At 44.3% G+C, this 18,209-nt stretch overlaps 1 protein-coding gene across 2 annotated transcripts in view; it reads right to left on the reverse strand.

Annotated features, from left to right (window-relative positions):
* xrcc4 (X-ray repair complementing defective repair in Chinese hamster cells 4) overlaps positions 1 to 18,209 on the reverse strand; it is a 373,772-nt gene that overhangs the window by 332,699 nt on the left and 22,864 nt on the right. Inside the window, exons 1-3 of one of the 2 annotated variants that reach the window (XM_078397043.1) lie at positions 13,850 to 13,935; positions 4,973 to 5,131; positions 1,395 to 1,582 (exon numbers count right to left, since the gene is read on the reverse strand). In XM_078397043.1, coding sequence (XP_078253169.1) covers positions 1,395 to 1,582; positions 4,973 to 5,131; positions 13,850 to 13,877 — 375 coding nt within the window. In that variant the 5' untranslated portion in view covers positions 13,878 to 13,935. Of the gene's footprint in view, positions 1 to 1,394; positions 1,583 to 4,972; positions 5,132 to 13,849; positions 13,936 to 18,209 lie in introns of those variants that run through there. The other variant, XM_078397044.1, reaches the window with a different exon arrangement.

Here is an 18,209-nt window from a genome sequence, read left to right on the forward strand (position 1 = left end):
CGACCTTCTGCCGCTGCACCATAGAGAGCATCCTAACACATGGCATCCCTGTGTGGTATCTCAGCTGCACGGAGGCAGAGAGGAAAGCTCTTCGGCGGGTAGTCCATAGAGCTCAGAGAGCCATCGGAACACAGCTACCAGACTTGGAGGGCATCTACAACACACGATGCCTCAGAAAAGCCACCAGCATCCACAAAGACTCTTCACACCCCTGCAACAGTCTGTTCGAACTCCTTCCATCGGGCAGACGATACAAGGCCTTCTACGCCCGCACCTCCAGACTCAGGAACAGCTTCATCCCCAGGGCCATAGCTGCTATGAACCGGTCCTGCTGAGCCGGATGGCCACAACGCATAGATCAAACTGTTACAATTGTTTCGTTTCGTTGGGTTGCTGTTGTCTAAATTACTTAAATTATTGCATCGTATGGGAGGCGCATTCCCAATCTCGTTGTACCCCTGGGTACAATGACAATAAAGATATATTGTATTGTATTGTATTGTATTGTAAGAGGACTGATCCATGGGCGGTCGCTGCTGGGATGCAAGTCGGGGCCTGATCAACCCCGGCTGGGTCGCCTGGGCGAGGGTGTCTGATGTTGTGAGACCCGAAACACCCCATGACCCCAGGTCACATCACTGAGGATGCGTTCCAGCGCATCCAGAGGATGTATCTTTCACATCACATTGAATAGATATCTAAATATATTTTAAAAATATTTTTTTGGAACAAAAAAAAACATAACCTCTAATCACACAATATTTTACAACTAATGAAATATCTTAAGTATTACTATGGTTTGTGACCGTAAGCTGTCTCGTCAAAATGAAAAAAAATTGGCAAAGGCTTTAGGACCAACAAGAAACGAAGAACAGGTGTGACCAGACTAGAAGAGTGGAGATGAGGAGAGGTAAGAGTCAGAAGGAATAATAATGGCAACCCACTGAGATTACAAGACTCTTTAATTAAGAACTATTATCATCTTGCTAGAATTTGAATTGATAAAATCAATTGAGTTCTGACGCACAAATGTTTTTAAAATGACCTTGCATGTTTTACATATTTGGGGAAAAGAAACAATACTTCTCCTGATCCTACATGTGTTGACTGGGAAATCTGATTCAAATATTATGGTTGAATTACTGTAGGAAAGAAATGTGGTCCATTTTACAGAGATTCAAGCCCACCGCTGCAAAATCAGGAGATACGGAGTAATATCGCTGTATGTTCTCCATGGTTCAGAAGCACAATTATCCATTTATACTTTGAAATATTAATGCAGACATCAGTTTAAAACCAAATTATAACTGAACATGACAATTACAACTTTAATATTGTACTATTTTTATCAGAACATTCTTAATTTGATACAGAATAATTATTTTGATACTCACTGAGATGTCTTGTGAGACCTTGTCATATGAGAAATGGAAAACTTTTTTTTCGCTGTCCTTAATAAAGTCAAAGCTGTAATTTTTTGTGTTTTCTTCCCACATTGTTAATGCTCTTCGAAGGTCTTCTACATATTTTTCTCTGTCCATTTCAGCCTCATTTGCTTCGGTTGTAATTTGATCACTCGACACTAGAAACAGAATTGGCAACTAATTATAGCAGATAACGGACTAATAAACTTTCTGTCAGAATTTTCATTTACAATTTAAGTCCAATTGCGTAAATGTTGGTGTAAAACAGTATCTCTAGTTCATAGAGTCATAGAGTCATGACCTCCCAACTTCTATACTCAATATTGACTGATGAAAGCCAAAGTGCCAAAAGCCTTTTTGACCACCTTATCTACCTGCGATTCGACCTTCAAGGAACCATGCACCTGTACTCCTAGATCCCTCTGCTCGACAACACTACCCAGAGGCCTACCATTTACTGTGTAGGTCCTGCCCTTGATAGATGTCCCAAAATGCAACACCTCACACTTCTCTGTATTAAATTCCATCAACCATTCCTCTGCCCACCTGGCCAATCGATCCAGATCCTGCTGCAATCTTTCACAACCATCTTCACTATCTGCAAAGCCACTCACTTTTGTATCATCAGCAAACTTGCTAATCTTGCCCTGTATGTTCTTATCCAAATCATTGATGTAGATGACAAACAATAACGGGCCAAGCACCGAACCCTAAGGCACACCACTAGTCACAGGCCTCCAGTCCGAGAAGCAACCTTCCACCATCACCCTCTGCTTCCTTCCATGGAGTCAATTTGCTATCCATTCAGTTATCTCTCCTTGGATCCCATGCGATCTAACCTTCCAGAGCATCCTACCATGCAGAACATTGTCGAATGCCTTACTGAAATCCATGTACACAACATCTCACGGTAGCGCAGCGGTAGAGTTGCTGCTTTACAGCGAATGCAGCGCCGGAGACTCAGGTTCGATCCTGACTACGGGTGCTGCACTGTAAGGAGTTTGTACGTTCTCCCCGTGACCTGCCTGGGTTTTCTCCGAGATCTTCGGTTTCCTCCCACACTCCAAAGACGTACAGGTATGTAGGTTAATTGGCTGGGTAAATGTAAAAATTGTCCCTAGTGGGTGTAGGATAATGTTAATGTGCGGGGATCGCTGGGCGGCACGGACTTGGAGGGCCGAAAAGGCCTGTTTCCGGCTGTATATATATATGATATGATGATATGATGATGATCTTCAGCTCTGCACTCATCGACCTTTTTGGTAAAGTCTTCAAAAAAATCAATCAGATTTTTGAGACCCGACCTCCCACGTACAAAACCATGCTGCCTATCCCTGATCAGCCCTTGCCCATCCAAATCCCTGTATAACTTATCCCTCAGAATACTCTAGTAACTTTCCAACTACAGATGTTAAGCTCACTGGCCTATAGTTCCCGGCATTTTTCCTGCAGAAATTCTTGAAAAGAGACACAACATTTGCCACCCTCCAGTCTTCCGACATCTCTCCTGCATTTAAGGATGTAAATTTCAACAAGGGCACCCACAATTTCCTCTCTAGTTTCCCACAATGTCCTCAGATATATCTGATCAGGCCCTGGAGATTTGTCTACCTTCAAACACAACAGTAACACTGACTGCTCTCAAGACACTTCCATTGACAGCCCCAAGTTCCTCCGTCCTACTGAGTTTCTCCTCGGTAAATACAGAGGAGAAATACTCATTGAGGACCTTGCCCATCTCCTGTGGCTCCACACAGAGGTGACCGCTTTGATTCCTGAGAGGTCCCACTCTCTCTCTAGATACCCTTTTCCCCCTTATGTATTTATAAAATCTTTTGGGATTGTCCTTAATGCTACCCGCTACTGCTACCTCATGGCCCCTTTTTGCCCTTCTGATCTCCTTTTTCAATTTACTCCTTGGTTCCCGAAACTCCTCCAGGGATGCCCTTGATCCCAGCTGCCTATACCTGTCTCATGCAACCTTCATGTTTTTGACCAACGCCTCAATTTCCCTCGTCAGCCAAGCTTCCTTACGTTTGCCTGCTTTGCCCTTCACTCTAACGGGGACGTACATATCCTGGGCTTTCGTCAGCACTCTTTTAAAAACATTCCACTTGGCCGATGTTCCTGTTTCACCAAAATAGACACAAAATGCTGGAGTAACTCAGCGGGATAGACAGCATTTCTGCGGAGAAGGAATGAGTGACTGTCGTATGTTGAAAGACTGGAGCAACTAGGCTTGTATACACTGGAACTTAATAAGAGGGGATCTTATTGAATCACAAAAGATTATTAAGGGATTGGACACGTTAGAGCCAGGAAACATGTTCCCAATGTTGGGGGAGTCCAGAACCAGGGGCCACAGTTTAAGAATAAGGGGTACGCCATTTAGGACGGAGATGAGGAAAAACTTTTTCAGTCAGAGAGTTGTAAATCTGTGGAATTCTCTGCCTCAGGAAGCAATGGAGGCCAATTCTCTGGATGCTTTCAAGAGAGAGCTAGATAGAGCTCTTAAAGATAGCGGAGTCAGTGGGTATGGGGAGAAGGCAGGAATGGGGTACTGATTGTGAATGATCAGCCATGATCACGTTGAATGGCAGTGCTGGCTAAAAGGGCCGAAAGGCCTTCTCCTGCACCTATTGTCTATTGTCTAATTCAGGTCAAGACCCTTATTCAGACTCTTATTCTTCAGATCTGAAGAAGGGTCTCGACCCGGAATGTCACCCATTCCTTCTCTCCAGAGATGCTACCTGTCTGCGGAGATACTCCAGCATTTGTGTCTATCTTCGATTTAAACCAACATCTGCAGTTCCTTCCTACACATCTTGTTTCTCCAATTGTGTGTAATGATTCCCTCTTTTGTACCTCCCTTTTGATTCACTTGTTCATCCTTCAAGGTATCAGCCATGCACCAGACCTGGCCAAGCCCCTTTCTGCATTGGCCTTCCACTACTACTGCAAATATTGGTTTGGAGTACAGTAATTCCGAATCTTAACAAGAATAAGAGTCTGAAGAAACGTCACCCAATCCTTCTCTCCAGAGATGCTGACTGTCCCGCTGAGTTACTCCAGCATTTTGTGTCTATCTTTGGTGCAAACCAGCAACTGTAGTTCCTTCCAATACAAGAGTTCCTTCACACTTGCTAAGTGAAGGCCGTGCTCAGGGAAAAGAGTGGCTTGCTCAGTGGTAGACTGGAAGGGTAAGGTGAGATATTGACAAGGTATTTGGTCGTTAATGATCAAAGATGAGGCAGTAACTGACAATATGCTTGGAAATAGACTGAAAAATGGAAAACTGATTTGATGAAACAACTTGAAGGGTTTCTTAAGAATAGTGCCTTGCAGTTGAAACAGGTGGGGGGGGGGGGGGGGGGGGTCATAACTCTAATGCAAGGTGATTACAGCATATTTATTTGGGAGCAATCTTCTAATTTCTGATTATCTTGCTGAAGTGCATGCAACAAGGTTAGAGACACCGGCACTGACAACAAATCTTATCCAGGGAACAAAGATGTGATTTTTGCGACATGGAACAAAAATAAGTATACCTTTTCCACTCCAAGCGTGTTCTCCATTGCAGAGAGTTATTGTGAAACCATTTCCCAGATCTTCATCCCAATTCATCTTCAGGTAGTGCACGATGTCTGGTGTTGACAGCGGCCAGATTCTGCAAATACGTGTTTCCATCACTTTGGTTGATTTGGTTTCTAAAATAGAAGATGGGAATTAGCTGAAACATCCACACTGCAGGCAATAATAATAACGTCCAAGAAAGCATACCAATGCATCTACATTAGGAGGTTCGGCATGTCCCCAACAACCCTCACCAACTTCAAAAGATGAGCTGTAGAAAGTATTTTTATCAGGATGCGTCTAAGCATGGTTTTGGAACAGCTCCATCCAAGACTGCAAGAAATTGCAGATAGTTGTGGACGTAGCCCAGATCATTACACAAACCAACCTCCCTTGCATTAACTCCATCCACACTTCACGCTGTCTCGGCAAGGCCACCAGCATCATCAATGACCAGTCTCACCCCGGTCAATCCTTCTTCTCCCCTCTGGTAAGAGGTACAGACGTTTGAAAAGGCATACTTCCAGATTCAGGAAGAGTTTCATCCCAGTTGTTATCAGGCAACTGAACTGTCCTCTCACCAGCTAGAGTGTGGGCCTGACCTCCCATCTGCCTCATTGGAGACCTTCGAACTAGCTTTAATCAGACTTTTTCTTACACTAAAAGTTGTACCCTTTATCTGTACACTGGACGGCTTGATTGTAATCCTCTATAGTCTTTTCTTTGACTGGATAGCACACAAAAGCTTTTCACTATACCTCAGTGCACGTGATAACAATAAACCAAACTAATACTGGAACTATGAGACAATACAATTTCTTCCCACATGGTTTTCCTTTTATTAACAAAGTTCCAGAGAGGTCACAGCTGTCGTCCTGACTATTTATTTATGATACAGTATTTACAGATTGAGAAGAGTTTAACAATTTATCCAAATAGTTCAGGCCTGTTGAATTCCATTCATTAACAAAATAAGCCTTTCGAGGAACTTATTTATCCACTCAGATTAGTCAAACATCTCCAACGTAAGGTCTGAATGTGCTGCATTCACTCCAAACATCTCAATGCTTTGATTTTTTGCTTGAACGTTTACAAATGTCAGAGTTTTTTTTAGTAATTTTGAAAATCTTCGACCGCCTTGAACTAACACCACCCACTTTTTTTCTCCAGAGATGCGGCCAGACCTGCTGAGTTACTCCGGCATTTTGTGTCTGTCTTTGGTTCAGGCCGGGGTCTAATTTGACCAAGTGATAAGGAATAGCCGTACATGGTAAAGTCAGAAAAATGAGCAAGTTTATAGCTGATGTTCCATCCTTCACGGTGGTTGAGACTACGAGCTGGGAAGTACTGATAAAATCTCTTTGGCAATGCATTTAATAGTTTCTTGTCGATCAAGGAGCCTGCTGTGTTAAAGATATTGCTGAATTTCAAAGTATTGCTTGAGATGTTTCTATGTACACAGAGAGTAGTCATTGATGAAACTACTGGTACTTTCCTCCCTGGTACTGCCTATCCATGATCCCACAGATGTGCACCAGGCAATAATCTCACAGACCATTTCTGATTTCATCATTTCTGGCTGTCTGCCTTCCACAGCCTCCAACCTTTTCGTTTCCTAGCCCCAGTTTTACCCTCTGAGCCCGCTGAGTTACTCCAGCTTTTTGTGGTACTTTCCTCAGTGGGTTTGGAGGCTTAGCAGCCACCAGGTTTCTTTATATTTTCAGCATAATGCAGGCCCCATAGCAGAAGCGTCCACGTCGCGGGGCTGGAAACTGCAAGTGTCCTGAGCTAATTCTGTTACCACCATCATCTATTGTACAAGTGATGGCTCCCACTGTGTCGCCGGAACCTTACGCCCTTTTCAGGACGGACGATGACAGTGATGTAACATTTAAAACATGGATGATGGACACGAAAGAAGAAGAAGAAGAAGAAGCATAATGCAAAATTCAGCCAACATTGTTTGCTCAAGCCCTGAAGTGATTCCCGAATGTGAAACATTCTGAATCAAAGATGCTTTTCCAAACTTTCATCTAATCTGGCACAGGGGGCTAATCAACCTCAAGCCTCAACTTCATTCTGCATCTTCTTCTTCGTGCGTTTGAGGCAGCAGAAATTATGTAACGCCCTCCAGGCGCTGTAGCCAGTGCAATGTGCTGTTGTCGAGGGCCGTGAGGTCTACCCCTCCACCAGGGGGACGGAGGACAGCGCAGTCAAAAATGACGTGCTACGCTGTTTGCTGGTCTGCTCCACACATGCAGGCTGCTGATGCAACCCCCAACGATGCATGTTGGCGTTGAATCGGCCGACCCCTGTGCGGAGCCGGTTCAGGGCAACCCACTCTTTGCGGGGCGTGTCCGAGCCGGGTGGGCCTGTGGTGTTCGGTGCGAGAGTGAATTGAGGAGGTCGCGATGTCTGTTCCCAGCTGGTTCTCCATGCTCCTAGTATGTTGAAACCGGAGCCACAGAGGGTCGCTGCATGACGGGAGAAGGGGCGACGAGACGACAGGCGTTGAGGTCCCAGTTGCTGTGAATCCTGGGCGAGGTAGTGCAAAGGATGTTTGGCATCCGATGGGGCCTTGCACACCAGCCTAGGAGTGAAGAACTCTCTGCAAAGCTTGGCAGGTGTGATACCTGCGAGCACCGGCAGGAGATTTGTCGGAGTAGGGCGCAGGCAGCCAGTGATGATCCGAATGGTGTCGTTGAGGGTGGCGTCTAGCTTGCTAGTATGTGCGCTGCTGCACCATGCTGGGGCGGCGTACTCAGCGATGCTGTACACGGGTGCAAGAGCACAGGTTCGAAGAGTAGATGTCCTTGTGCCCCATGACGATCCGGCCAAGCAACGCAGGAGATTGTTCCATGCTGAGGCTTTAGCACAAAGAGCTTCAAGGTGTTGCTTTTAGGTCAGCTGCCGATCTAGTTTCACCCCGAGGTATGTGGGAATTATTTGATGTGTTCTGCATCATTCCTCTGTAATATCCATTACGTCAATACACCTATGCTTCATGCTGCCTCGGCAAGCCCACCAGCATAATCAAGGACCAGTCTCAGCCCAGCCCAAATAAAATTGACTTGACTTGACTTGAATTTAAGCCTATTATTTTGAAGCTCGAAATATCACTTATTTTTATGCTCTTTATAAATATCCTCACTAAGTTTTACATTTCTCTGTGTATACTACTGGCGGAATGTTACCACTAGCAGCCACATGACCAGTTTTTGTGAAGGAACAAAGTTTTATGTTATGCACCATAATTACTGTGTTCTCATTATCGAATACCATTTGGAAGGCAATCATTTAATCCAGTATTAAAAATCACCAATAAAGTGGCAAAAGTAATACATAAACTGTACAAGCAGCATAAGGAACATTTATATCTTAAATTATAGGGTGAGGCAATCAATTCGTATAGTATAGTTTTGAAAATGGTTGTGTAATGAGGCTTGAACAACATGCCTCGATTTTGGGCAGTTGTCATCAAAATCTTACCCAACGAAAAAAGCTGAGTCTGTGTGGTTTGCGACAAATGAGGTACAAAATAGAAGGGGGGAAGATACAGTTTTTCTGTTGACTGGATAGCGCACAAAAGAAAAGCTTTTCAACGTAGCTCGGTAGACATTACATTAAACTAAACGGTAGCGCAGCGGTAGAGTTGCTGCTTTACAGCGAATGCAGCGCCGGAGACTCAGGTTCGATCCTGACTACGGGTGCTGCACTGTAAGGAGTTTGTAAGTTCTCCCCGTGACCTGCGTGGGTTTTCTCCGAGATCTTCGGTTTCCTCCCACACTCCAAAGACGTACAGGTATGTAGGTTAATTGGCTGGGTAAATGTAAAAATTGTCCCTAGTGGGTGTAGGATAGTGTTAATGTACGGGGATCGCTGGGCGGCACGGACTTGGTGGGCCAAAAAGGCCTGTTTCCGGCTGTATATGATATGATATGATATGATAACCACACAAAAAAAGTTATTATTTCGCCAAGGAAAGACTCAAAATGCTGGAGTAACTGCAAGTCAGACAGTTTCACTGGAGAAAGTGGATCGTTGATGTTGCGGGTTGGGACTGATTGCAGGAGGGAGAAGGATAAAAAGCTGGACAAGAGAAGGGGCCAGACAAATCATGGCCAGCTACAGATGACCTCAGGTGGTCCCCCTACAATCAGTTTTTTTTGCACCCACTCCCCCTGCAATCAGTCTGAAGAAAGGCCCCGAAAGCACCCAAAACGTCACCCATTCTTGTTCTCCAGAGATGCAGTCTGACCGGCCGAGTTACTCCAGCATTTTGTCTCTTTGGTCAGCCAGCATTTGCAGTTCCTTGTTACTATACTTATCTAGCCACGAACGGTAACATTTTACCAAGTACTCCAACCTGTCGATGATATCTTCTGCAGTCATAGTGTGCTGATGATAGAAGAGGTGAATTTTTAATGTGGTGGATATTGTACCAGTCAAACAGCTGCTTTATCTATGGATGGTCTCAGGTGGTGCATCTGTAGAAGATTGTAATGGGTCATTGGAGAGATGTCAAATGTCTTCAGTCTCCTCAGGAAGTAGAGGCGATGGTGTGCTTTCTTGGCTGTCGCTTCAATGTGGTTGGTCCATGGCAGATCATTGGTAATATTTACACCAAGGAACATGAAGCTCAACCATTTCTATCTCAGCACCAGTGATGCTGATTGGAGCCTGTACATCACCAAACTTCCGGAAGTCGCTAACTGGCTCCATCATTGTGCTGCCATTGAGGGAGAGGTTGCAGTTTTGGCATCATGTTACATTGTTCTCTATCTCCTTTTTATACTCCGTCTCATCATTGCTTGTGATTATAGTCCACCACAGTGGTGTAATCTACAAACTTGTAGATGGAATTAGAGCCGAATGTGGCCACAGAATTGTGAGTATACAGGGTGCTCTGGTGTTGAGAATTATTGTGGACCAGGTCAGCTATCCTCAATGATTGTGATTTGTGGTTTAGTATGTTGAGGATCCAGTGGCAGAGGGGGATGAGGGGGGGTGGAGGGGGATGCTGATTCCTAGATCTCGAAGTTTGGAGATGTTTGGATGGGATTACGCTGTTGAAGGCAGGGTTATAGTCAAAAATAGGAGTCTAATGTAGGTCTTTGCTGTCTAGGTGTACAAATGTGATAAGTTTAGGGCCATGGAGATGGCGTAAGCTGTAAACTTGTTGGGATGGAAGGCAAACTGCAGTGGATCAAGGTTAGCTGGGAGGCTGGAGCTAATATGTCTCTCGAAGCACTTCATGATAGTGGACATCTGAGTATCTGAAGGGTGGCACGGTGGCGCAGTGGTAGCGTTGCTGCCTTGCAGCACCAGAGACCCGGGTTCAATCCCACCTACGGGTGCTGTCTGTACGTAGTTTGTACGTTCTTCCCGTGACCATGTGGGTTTTCTCCAAGATCTTTGGTTTCCCCCCATCCAAAGACGTACAGGTTTGTAGGTTAATTGGCTGAACCTAATGTGTGTGTAGGGCAGTGTTAATGTGCAGGGATAGCTGGTCGGTGCTGACTCGGTGGGCCGAAAGGCCTATTTCCGCGCTGTATCTCCAAAATAAAAGGTTGCACTACTTTTGGCACTGGGATGGTCATCTGAAAGCAGGTGGGGATCCCAGAATGGAGTAGTCAGAGGTAAAGAGGTCAATGAATACCTCTTGACAACTGGTCCGCACATGTACTCCACCAAGACCAGTTGCTTTCCGCAAAACCACAAAGGCTGATCTTGTGTCTGCCACAGTAATCTTACCTGGACTCCTTGTAAATTGGCAGAGGGAAATTAAGGTTAGAAAAATAAATACATGGCTCCAAGATCACTGTGGGATAAAGAAGTTACAATCGATGGGGCGATGTCAGTACTCAGGGAAGAGAGAACTGTCCCTTAAGATGGATTCCATTTGAACTGTCCTGGCAAATTGTATAACAAGGGTTATAGACAGTGCTCTATATTAGTTGGGGATATGGGAGAAAGGGTGCAAGTGACAGGAAGCTTCATAAATCAAAAAGACAGGAGAGAGCAGTGACACAGAGTAGTGAAGGGGTCAATGAAAATCAAAGCATGACAGGAAGGGTCAGAGAGCATAAGCAAAAGGGTGCAGCAGAAATTGGAACCAGAGTGAATAACTGTCAACAAAGAGCTTTCAATTGACTTAAACAGACAAAAGTACATTGAGGAGAGTTCTTTGGTTGATTGTAACTAATAAAGACCATCACAGTAAATGTTAATAAAGCCTTAGTCTCAGCTGGTTGGCACATTCAATGAAACTAATGATTTACAACTAATGATGTGGCGAGACTGCTATCACCTGCAGTCTGGATATAGAACTTCAATTCTTCAATGGTGCGATGTGGTTATCCAAATTACTTTATTTTCCACACAAAAAAAAAATTTGAATGATCTTCTAGATTTAATCTATTTTACTGTGGTGGCACTAAAAGCTATTGTAATGCTGCCTCCGTTCATAGAGTTGGCAGGAATAACGAATTAATGGAGTTCAGTCGCTGCTTTGTGAACAGGAACCTACAAGATGTGATACAAAACAAATGTTGATAATGTTTGGATGATAATTCCTATTTACACGTACATAGACACATAAATAACTTATCAGGAATGAATTAGTTATTGTCCAAATTAATGCCACCAGGTCACAACCATGCAATGTAATTTTCAACCATAAATTCATCATTTGTCAGTTATGCAATGAAATTGATTTGCACAAAAATATGGCAATTTGTCATTCAGGAACCCACATCGTTTCCATTTTCCAGAAAATGAAATTTGTTTTTCCAATATATTTTAAATCTATCATAATCCATTGCAAGTTAATACTTGGATTCAAGAGGTAGCGCAGCGGTAGAGTTGCTGCTTTACAGCGAATGCAGCGCCGGAGACTCAGGTTCGATCCTGACTACGGGTGCTGCACTGTAAGGAGTTTGTACGTTCTCCCCGTGACCTGAGTGGGTTTTCTCCGAGATCTTCAGTTTCCTCCCACACTCCAAAGACATACAGGTATGTAGGTTAATTGGCTGGGTAAATGTAAAAATTGTCCCTAGTGGGTGTAGGATAGTGTTAATGTACGGGGATCACTGGGCGGCACGGACTTGGAGGGCCGAAAAGGCCTGTTTCCGGCTGTATATATATGATATGATATGATATGAGGCTATTTGTCTGGAGATGGAACTAACAATACGAGGGTTTTTACTGTTTTGATGCTTCTCATGGATTCAGCATATGCAAGCTGCTTGTAAAATTCTTATGTTAACGCCGCAAAGGGCATTGATACACTAGCCCCAAAAAAACAGTAGATGGATCTCCTGCTTCACCTGTCTGAGAAAGATACATATGGCAGCTTTACATAAAGCTTGAGAGATCTGCGCTGCGAGATTCAGTCACTGACTCGGAGGTTTTACATTTTCACAAAATCCAGTAGCCAAAGAAAATACGGTGGTGCAGCGGTAGAGTTGCTGCCTTACAGCGAATGAAGCGCCGGAGACCCAACTACCCGTGCTGTCTGTATGGAGTTTGTACGTTCTCCCCGTGACCTGCGTGGGTTTTCTCCGAGAACTTCGGTATCCTCCCACACTCCAAAGACGTCTAGCTACGTAGGTTAATTGGCTTGGTAAATGTAAAAATTGTCCCTAGTTGGTATAGGATAGTGTTAATGTGCGGTGTTCGCTGGTCGGCCCGCGCTGTACCTCTAAACAAAACTAAGACTAAACTAAAATATCAAAATACAAAGATAATAACAAAACACAGATATAGGTAATTTTTGGTAACTTTCCAACAAAAAAGATTTGTGAAACAAACTTCATAGGACCGTAATTTTAATCAGAAATGGAGACAATCTTTAAGCCATCACGACTTTCATGCATCTCACCAATTGGCTCTTTCACACAGCTAGCCAATTAGCTCTGTGTTTTTCCCCCCACAGCCTTGCAAAGTTTGCATTGCCCATCAATCCAATCCAAAACTTCGACTAAATCAATTCCATCACACTTTCAGGCAGTGCATCCCAAATTACAATATTTCATTGTGTAACGAACTGTTTCTTCATGTTACCTCTGGTTCTGTTGTCAATCATCTTAAATCTGCATTTAATGTTGATGCACTTGGCCTGTGAATTGAAAGTCATGATGCCAGAAATATAAATATAAATTCTGGAAATACTCAACTTGTCAGACTGCATTTACAGAGAGGGAAGTAGGGTTAATGGTTCAGACTTTGTTTTTTGCTCAAGATTCCAGCATCTGCTATTTCGTGTATTTCCTCTTTACTATAGTCAATGTCGACTTTGAAAGTCTGTAAGATTGAGACAAAGATGTCATTGAATAGTGTTACAATATAGATGGGTGGGCAAGTAAGTTGAAATGACAATACAAAGTGCTTGCATGGGATAAAAACAGGTAAGCTGAAAGAGCCAAAACTGGCATGTATAATATTGTGAAGAAATGTGAGGTCATTCACTTTGGTGGACAAAGAAAAGTAGACTATCCAAATAGTGTAAAACTACTGAATGCTAGTATTCAAAGAGACCTTGGTACACTTATCCAAGAAACACAGAAAACTGGCATGCAAGAGAACAAGTAATTTAGAAAGCAAATAAGATGTTGGCTTTTATTGCAAGGAGATGGAGTATGTACAGTGCCCTCCATAATGTTTGGGACAAAGACCCATCATTTATGTATTTGCCTCTGTATTCCACAATTTGAGATTTGTAATAGAAAAAAAAATCACATCTAGTTAAAGTGCACATTGTCAGGTTTTAATATTTTAACATTTTTATACATTTGGTTTCACCATGCAGAAATTACAGCAGTGTTCATCAATGAAGACAAGTGAGCCAGTACCTTCAGCAGCCATACATGCCCAGGCCATAACACCCCCACCACCGTGTTTCACAGGTGAGGTGGTATGCTTTGGATCTTGGGCAGTTCCTTCTCTCCTCCATAGTTTGCACTTGCCATCACTCTGGTATGTTAATCTTCGTCTCATCTGTCCACAAGACCCTTTTCCAGAAGTAGTTGCTCTTTTAAGTAAAAAAAAAAGGCAGCCAGCATCATCAGAACCCACATCATCCTGGCCACACACTCATTTCACCACTGCCATCGGGAGGAAGGTACAGGAGCCTGAAAACTGTAACCGGTTTCAGGAACAGCTTCTTCCCTACAGCCATCAGGCTATTAAACACTACAACGTCTAATAAGCTCTGAACTACAATAGATTATTATTAGTATAATCTCCATCTCCATCTCATCTGCTCCTTCATTTGAACACCTGGCTTTCAAACTCTCTGGCCACACACAATTAGTCATGGCAGTTGTCTACCGCCCTCCCAAACCACACCCATCATTCCTTTCTGACTTCTCTGACTTTCTGACCCAGCTCTGTTCTCTCTCCCCCTCAATCCTCCTCCTCGGTGATTTCAACATCCATATGGACTCCACTGACTCCACAATAACCGCTGACTTCACTGAAATACTCAACTGCTTTAACCTCACTCAACACGTCAATTTTCCCACCCATAACCGTGGGCACATTCTGGACCTTGTCTGCTCCACTGGACTAAATCTACATCACCTCTCTGGCTCCAACCCCACCCTCTCTGATCACTTAGCCATCACCATGTCCGTCAACATTCCCACCCCAGCTCCAAGGCAAAAACGCAAAATCAACTTCCGTAAGCTGAACTCTGTTTTACCTACCTCGCTCTCATCCTCCCTCTGTGAAATAATGTCCGCCTCTCCCTTCGTTGACCTCCACAGCCCCTCTGACCTCACTGACTACTACAACCACACTCTCTCCTCCTGCCTCGACCAGCTTGCACCGATAAAAACCAAAACAGTTTCCTTCACCCACTCTGCTCCCTGGTTTACCCCCGAACTCCGCATGATGAAAACTCATGCCCGCCAACTTGAAAGACTCCGCAACAAAACAGGTCTCACAATTCACTCCCAAGCCTACAAAGACCACCTGCAGCACTACAAAGATGCCCTCTCCCGCGCCCACTCCACCTACTACTCTCAAATAATTCACTCTGGCTCCGGAAACCCAAAAGCACTCTTCTCTACAATAAACAAACTCCTCAGCCCCCTGAACACCATCTCCCAATCAGTCAGTTGACAAATGAACCACTTTCCTTTCATTCTTCCAAAGCAAAATAGACAGCATCTACAGCACCTTAACCACCAACGCACCTGCTCCCCCTCAAACCACCTGCCCCCCCTTATCCTGTCAACCCCTGCCTCAGTTCTCCCCAGTCTCCACCACCGACCTCTCTGACCTCTTCACAGGAATAAAAACTGCCACCTGCTCTCTGGACCCCACCCCCTCCAGCTTTGTCAAGGCCTGCCTTCCTGCTCTCTCTCCACTTATCACTGCAACAATAAACTCCTCCCTGTCCACTGGCATCGTCCCGCCATCCCTCAAAATCGCTGCTGTCACCCCCATTCTGAAAAAACCTGGTCTCAACCCTGACACCCCAAACAACTTCAGACCAATCTTCAACCTACCATTTCTGTCCAAAGTTTTGGAACGTGCTGTAGCTTCCCAACTCAAATACCACCTCTCTACCAATAACCTGTATGAAACTTTCCAATCCGGATTCCGCTCCAACCACTGTACTGAAACTGCGCTCCTCAAAATCACAAACGACCTTTTCCTCTCCTCCGACGCTGGCAACCTCAACATCCTCATCCTACTTGACCTCAGCGCCGCCTTTGACACCATAAATCACTCCATTCTCCTCACCCGACTTGAAACCTCCTTTAACATCACCGGCACAGCCCTATCCTGGTTCAAATCTTACCTCTCTGACAGGCACCAGTTCATCTCCATTAACAACTGTAAATCCCCCACCGCTCCCCTCCCCCAAGGTGTCCCCCAAGGCCTTGGCCCCCTCCTCTTCATCCTCTACCTGTTCCCCCTTGGTCAATTAATCCGCCGTCATGGTCTCAACTTCCACTGCTTCGCCGATGATATCCAGCTCCTCATCTCCACCAAGTCAATATTATAAGAAAATAACTGCAGATGCTGGTACAAATCGATTTATTCACAAAATGCTGGAGTAACTCAGCAGGTCAGGCAGCATCTCGGGAGAGAAGGAATGGGTGACGTTTCGGGTCGAGACCCGAAACGTCACCCATTCCTTCTCTCCCGAGATGCTGCCTGACCTGCTGAGTTACTCCAGCATTTTGTGAATAAATCCACCAAGTCAATCTCCACCACCACACACTCTACACTGACAAACTGCATCTCTGAAATAAAATCTTGGCTTCAATCAAATTTCCTCAAACTCAACTGCAACAAATCTGAAATCATCATCATTGGTCCAAAAACGCTCACCAAATCCACCCAAAACTTCATCCTCAATATTGATGGTCTCCCAGTATCCACCTCCCCTCACATCCGGAATCTTGGAATCATCTTTGATCAAACCCTCTCCTTCGACAAACACATCAAACACATCACAAAGACAGCCTTCTTCCACCTCAAAAACATTGCCCATCTCCGTCCATCCCTCTCCTTCACAGCTGCAGAAACCCTCATCCACGCCTTCATCACCTCCCGTCTGGACTACTGCAACAGCCTCCTCTATGGCTCACCCTCAAAAATCATTAGTAAACTTCAATACATTCAAAACTCCGCTGCCCGTCTACTCACCCACTCCCCGATCCGTGACCATATCACCCCCGTCCTTTACAAACTCCACTGGCTCCCCATCCCCCAGAGAATCCAATACAAAATCCTCCTCATGACCTACAAAGCCCTCCATAACCTGGCCCCATCCTACCTGACTGACCTCCTCCACAGGCACACTCCCACCTGCACCCTCCGCTCTGCTGCTGCCAATCTCCTGTGTCCCCCCATCCGGACCAAACTCAGATCCTGGGGAGACAGGGCTTTCTCCATCGCTGCTCCCACCCTATGGAACTCACTACCCCAAACCGTCAGAGACTCCTCCTCACTCACCACATTCAAAACATCACTGAAGTCTCACCTCTTCAGCACTGCCTTCAACCACTGAAGGTCACCTCACCTTCTGTCTCCTTTCTCTGTTCGTTTACTTATTTATCTATTTATTCACTTCTCTATGTTCTAGAAATCCCTGTAAAGCGTCTTTGAGTGTTTGAAAAGCGCTATATAAATGTAATGCATTATTATTATTATTATTATTATTATTATTATTATTATTTACAGTGTACTACGTTGACATATTCTGTTGTGCTGCAGCAAGTAAGAATTTCATTGTACTATCTGGGACATATGACAATAAAACACTCTTGACACTTGGCAAACTGTAACCGGGCCAAGCTATTTTTGCAGCTAACCAGTGGTTTGCATCTTGCAGTGTAGCCTCTGTATTTGAGTTCATAAAGTCTTCTCCGGACAGTGGTCATTGACAAATCCACACCTGACTCCTGAAGAGTGTTCCCGGTCTGTCGGACAGATGTTTGGGGATTTTTCTTTATTATAGAGAGAATTCTTCTGTCATCAGCTGTGGAGGTCTTCCTTGGCCCGCCAGTCTCTTAGCAATTAGTAAGCTCACCAGTGCTCTCTTTCTTCTTAATGATGTTCAAAACAGTTGATTTTGGTAAGCCTAAGGTTTGGCTGATGACTTTGACAGTTTTATTCTCGTTTCTCAGTCTCATAATGGCTTCTTTGACTTTCATTGGCACAACTTTGGTCCTCAAGATGACAAACAGCAATAAAAGTTTCCAAAGGTGATGGCAAGACTGGAGGAATGAATAGGTGCTGAGAGCTCTCTTATACCCACATTAAGGAACCAATTAAACACACAGAAGCAATTACAAAGGCCTGTGAAGCCATGTGTCCCAAAGATTATGGTGCCCTGGGGGGGGGGGGGGGGACTATGTATAAACACAGTTGTAATTTCGACATGATGAAACCAAAATGTATAAAAATGACCTTTAATAAAATCTGACAAAGTGCACTTTAACCACACATGATTTTTTCTTTTAAAAATCTCAAATTGTGGAGCACAGAGGCAAATAAATAAATGATGGGTCTTTATCCCAAACATTATGGAGGGCTCTGTAAGTAAGTTATGAGGCAACTGTGTCCACACTTCACATGGTTGTGCTCTTCTTATTTAAGGGAGGATATAACTGCACTGCAGGCATGCAGAGAAAGGTCATTTGATGGATTCCAGGTATGAAGAGGTTACCTTATGTGGAAGGATTAAGTAGA

This window comes from Rhinoraja longicauda, chromosome 3, assembly GCF_053455715.1.
Source record: "Rhinoraja longicauda isolate Sanriku21f chromosome 3, sRhiLon1.1, whole genome shotgun sequence".
NCBI lineage: Eukaryota > Metazoa > Chordata > Chondrichthyes > Rajiformes > Arhynchobatidae > Rhinoraja > Rhinoraja longicauda.